Raw genomic sequence first — 5,354 nt, 5'->3', positions numbered from 1 at the left:
ACATAGTAAATTATTGATTGCATTTGTTGTAACTTCTAAGGAGACCAATTCCTAGGTGTAACTTTTCACAAAAGTCAAAAAACAGTCAAAGTATTACGAATCCAAAATTCACAACCAAATACATAAACAACAAGATTGATATATTGATATCAAGAATAAAGAAATTATACTGAAAAACAACAATATATGAGGATAGTAACAGAAAGAAAGACTAGGGGAAGAGACAGAGCCAAAGAGAGATATAATAGACGAGGGAGAGATACCAGGAGAGGGACTTTCCAAACAACAATTCGCATAACCTATCCCTGCTAACCCTAGTCACTCTTAACCAATTCCTAATTACACCTCCTGGGCCTAGATCACAAATTAACCTTTTTGAAGGTCTTATGGCCCTTTGGCTTCTTCTCAACCCAATAGCTTCTTGGAGACATCATTGCTGGGTTGGGATTGATTCATAAATCATAACAATACTTCCGTTTTCAATAAGAACCTTGTCCTCAACGTTCAATTAGAGCAACAATGCTATTATAGGGGAGAAGCTGTGAAGACCCAATTGTGTGTCAGGTAGAAAGATAAATAACAAATTATTTTGACATAAGTTGTAAATCTCTTCAACAACAAACTTTCCTTTAATAACATAATATATTACATGAGCCAATTCAGTGAGGGCATAATCTTGTTTTTCTCCAAGTTCAAGCCAAACAACCGAGCTATGAATTCCTTCCTAGTGTGTTTAACAGGCACTCTTGACACCAAGAATTCCAAAACCTTTGCTTCTAATTGTTGATGCTCGTGGTTACTCCGCATCCCTTGCAGTTCACCAGCCTTGCCATGCCACTTAGTACCCATATAAAAATTCTCTGATGAAAATACAAAAATAGCCAATACATATTTTAAATAGAGTGTCATGACACTATAATACCTTGCTCCAAGCCTTTCTAAAAGGAGTTCCGATTCTCCAATCTTTGACTATACAATGAGACACAATCTAACATATAATCTAATATCAAAATACTCTCTGACAAGATCTAAGTCTTAACACTCCCCCTCAGCTAGAGCGTACATGTCATATGCTCCAAGCTTGCTACAAATGTATTCAATTCGAGCCCCTTTAAGGGATTAGTAAGAACATCTGCCAATTGGTCATTTGAACCAACGAAGCTCGTGATAATACATCCGAACTGGATCTTCTGTCTAATAAAATGACAATTCACCTCTATACGTTTCGTTCTTTTATGAAAAACTGGATTTGAAGCAATATGAAGGGCAGCCTGATTGTTGCATATAAGCTCCATCTGTTTGAACTAAACACATTGTAACTCTTGGAGGAGTTGTTTCAACTAAATAAGCTCGCATGTAGCAAGGGTCATAGCTCGATATTCTGCTTCTGCACTAGATCCGACACCAACATCTTGCTTTTTGCTTTTCCAAGAAATTAAATTTCCCTGAATCATGATACAGTACCCAGAAGTGGAGCATCTATTAAACATAGAACTTGCCCAATCAGCATCAGAATATCCAACAATGTTTGTGTGACTTTTGCCTTCATATAATAGTCCCTTTCCTAGAGCTTTTTGATGTATCTTAAAATGTGAATTACTGCATCATAATGACCTTTACATAGAGCTTGGAGAAACTGACTAACCATACTTACTCAAATGAAATATCAGGTTGTGTGATAGTATGATAATTCATTTTACCGACCAGTCTTCAATATCTGCCAAGATCTTTTAATGGCTCCCCCTGTCTAGGGACGAGTTTGACATTTGGATCCATATGAGCGTCAATAGGTTTGGTGTTTAACATGCATGTTTCCTCAAGTATGTCCAAAGCATATTTTCTTTGTGAGATAGCAATACCAGTCTGGGATTGTGCTACCTCGATTCCCAAAAAATACTTTAACTTCCCCAAGTCCTTGGTTTGAAAGTGGTTGAATAGATGATATTTTAGCTCAGATATTCCTTCTTGATCATTTTCAGTTATGACTATGTCATCAACATAAACAATCATATAAATGTTCTTTTCTGGACCATTATGTCAATAGAAATCGGAGTGATCCGCTTCACTTCGAGACATCCCAAATCTACCAAACCATACTCTCGGAAATTGCTTAAGGCCATATAGTGAACGTTTCAGACGGCATAGTAAGTTTGACTCCCCCTGAGCAACAAACCCAGGAGGTTGCTCCATATAACCTTCCTCAGCAGGCTCACCATGTAAGAAAGCATTTTTATTATCTAGTTGACGAAGCGGCCAATGGTGCATTGCTGCTAAGGAGATAAGTAGTCGGACAGATGCAATCTTGCCAAATGCAGAGAATGTGTCACCATAGTCAAGACCATAAATTTGGGTGTATCCTTTAGCAACAAGGTGAGCTTTTAGCCGATCAATTGTTCCATTTTAACCCACCTTTATTGCTGTATAGATCCATCGAAATCCAATGGTAGATTTTCCCTCAAGTAACTGGACCATTTCCCAAGTGTTATTTATCTCTAGAGGAGTCATTTCTTCTATCATAGCACCTTTCCACCCTGAATGTTCCAATGTTTCGCCAACAGTCTTTAGTATAGGTACATTAAATAAGGCAAATAAAAAGGTATAATATAATAGGGACAATCGATGATAACTTAAGAAGTTAAATTGTACAGGTTTTTGAGTCGTATAAATACATTTGCGTATGTGTCACGACCCAAAAATCACTCCGAAGGAGTCGTGATGGCACCTAGTCTCTAAACCAGGTAAGCCTAACATTAACTGTGAGGTCTGCAAACGTAGCAGCAGGTTACCGTGAGTCTCCACCGCGACGACCCACACAACTACTATCGATCAATACCTAGATCTATACATAAAAATATACAAAAGTGTAGTATGAGCACACCACGACAGTGCCTAGTAAATATCAAGACTAACCTCAGTGGGGTAGTGACGAGGAACAGTCAAAACACCTACTGGTCAACTGAAATGAACAGGATATGATAATAAAATATCAAGATAAAGATAACGAGGTAATATCAACAATGGAGAGAAATTAAAATACAAACAATAGGGATAATAAAGGGAGAACACGGGTAGTAACAAACGATAAACAAGTAAATCGGATAACCAAGTAAATCAACACTGACATGATAGGGACAGATACAAGAAAGAATGTATTCAAATAAAGAAGGTAATGTCAGCTCAATCAATCACATCATATCTAATACACAATCCCGACCATCTCAATCCTCAGTTTCTCATAACATAATCTCAACTTCCGAACCTTCAGCACACATGGCACCTTGTTCCCACATATTTTCATCTCACTTTTAACGACAAATCCACATGTTATACAATACATAATGTTCGTACAAATACACTCAAGATGTTCAGGAAGTTTCATTTACATAATATAAAGTAAATTACAATTTCTAAACTAATTAGGAAAATCGGCAAGAAAAGATGAAGTTATTTTTAGAAATCATTTGAGTAAAGAAAGTACCCCTTTTAATTAAAATACAAAATCGGATGAATTATTACTTTTAACATGGGAGTTAATAACTTAAAAATTAGTAAAAATTCCTTTTTATGTAAAATACACCCTCAGACGGTTTAAGGGAATATAATTGAGAAACTAATTGAATTAAAGATGTAACAATTATTGAAGTCTGAAGTATCGAAATGTATATATATAAATACGGCGAGGTATTGAAAATACTGTAGGTTCCAACACAAAGAATCACAACAATAAAGGAATTGAAACAGTTAAAACACTTGAATTGATAAAAACATATAAACACAGCAAACGGAAAGTGCACGGGATCACTTTCGTGCTTTAACTCTCGATCCTCACCATGCAATCAATAATAGAAATGTGCATAGCATCACCCTTCGTGCTTTATCACTCTTCCTCACCATATGAATCATATAAATGTGCACGGCATCACCCTTCGTTTTTTATCACTATTCCTCACCATATGAATAGTTAAAATGTGCACGACATCACCCTTCGTGCTTTATCACTCTTCCTCACCACATGAATAGTATAAATGTGCACGACATCACCTTTCGTGCTTTATCACTATTCCTCACCATATGAATAGTATAAATGTAAATGTGCACGGCATCACCCTTCGTGCTTTATCACTCTTTCCTCCCCCAAATAGTAGAAACAACAAAATCCCGGCAAGGGAATCAACAATAACCAATCTCGTTCCAACAATTAACTTTACAAAATGAATCCCAACTTGAGTCAATACTCAACAACGGTCAAATACTAAGGAAATACCATAAGCCTGGTCCAACATGAATACTCATTAAATCAAGCATGAATAGTACATAATAAGGATTACGGAAAAACCAAGAAACACACTAACCTTAACAAAACAACAAGACTAATAAGTACGTGATAACTACACCGGTAACCACAACAATTGGACGAAGTCATAGGGGAGCTCACAATTAAGAAGTATCAAAATAATAAGGAAGGCAATCACTTCAATTAAGACAATTAGGGGTCAAGTAACACGTAGGAATTAGAGGAAAGCTAGCAACATTATATGGAGCATATAGAGGTAATTTAAGTAATTAGAAAACTCAAATCCTAAGGGGAAGTACCCCACACAAGGTTAGACAAGATAATTACGTCAAAGACGACAAACCGATATTCTAAAATACACTTCTCGGGTGAAAAGACTTCCGGACGGCTCAAATCTAACCAAATTAACTTCAAAGCACAAATAAAACTCATAAGAAATTATTCCGGATCATAAAGTCTCAATCTTTAACAAAATCCAAAAATCGGTCCAAAAGTCGACCCCGAGGCCCGTACCTCGGAACCCGACAAATTTTACAAAAACTGAATACTCATTCCAATGTGAGTTCAACCACATAAAATTTATTAAATTCCGATACCATTTGGCCCCTCAAATCATGATTTTTTATTTTAGGAATTTTCTTCAAAAACTAACATTTTTCTCAACCCAAATTACAAATTAAATGATTAAAATGAAGACCAAATCATGGAATATAATCAATTCTAGGTGAAGAACACTTACCTAATCAATTTGCTTGAAAACCCCACAAAACATTGCTCAAAACCGAACTCCATAAGTCAAAATATGATAAAAATGGCCTAATCCTCGATTTGGAAAACTTATATTCTGCCCAGATGTTAAAGCAGCGAACGCGGAGAAGGGCTCGCGTTCGCAAATAAGAAAAGAATGAGGCTCCCAAAAAGTCCCTACGCGAACATGAGTGAAGGGACGCGAGCGTGAAGAGTAAGAAATAGAAGCTACGCGAACGCAGGAAAATGACGTGAATGCGAAGAAGAAATAGCCACCAGCCTCCAGCTCCTAATTTCTACTACGCGAACGCGA

The 5,354-nt window shown here is 36.7% G+C and overlaps 1 protein-coding gene across 1 annotated transcript; it reads right to left on the bottom strand.

Annotated features, from left to right (window-relative positions):
- Window positions 1–1,340: 1,340 nt before the first annotated feature.
- Window positions 1,341–2,505, bottom strand: LOC138879359 (uncharacterized). Its single transcript, XM_070158970.1, has 3 exons — window positions 2,410–2,505; window positions 2,174–2,301; window positions 1,341–1,599 (listed from the first exon to the last, which is right to left on the bottom strand). The coding sequence occupies exons 1-3, from the start codon at window positions 2,503–2,505 to the stop codon at window positions 1,341–1,343; spliced, it is 483 nt and encodes a 160-aa protein (XP_070015071.1).
- Window positions 2,506–5,354: the final 2,849 nt, after the last annotated feature.

The sequence above is a fragment of the Nicotiana sylvestris genome, chromosome 10 (assembly GCF_000393655.2).
Source record: "Nicotiana sylvestris chromosome 10, ASM39365v2, whole genome shotgun sequence".
Lineage (NCBI taxonomy): Eukaryota > Viridiplantae > Streptophyta > Magnoliopsida > Solanales > Solanaceae > Nicotiana > Nicotiana sylvestris.
Note: the sequence above shows the minus strand (reverse complement) of the source record. Positions and strands in the feature narration are given on the sequence as shown.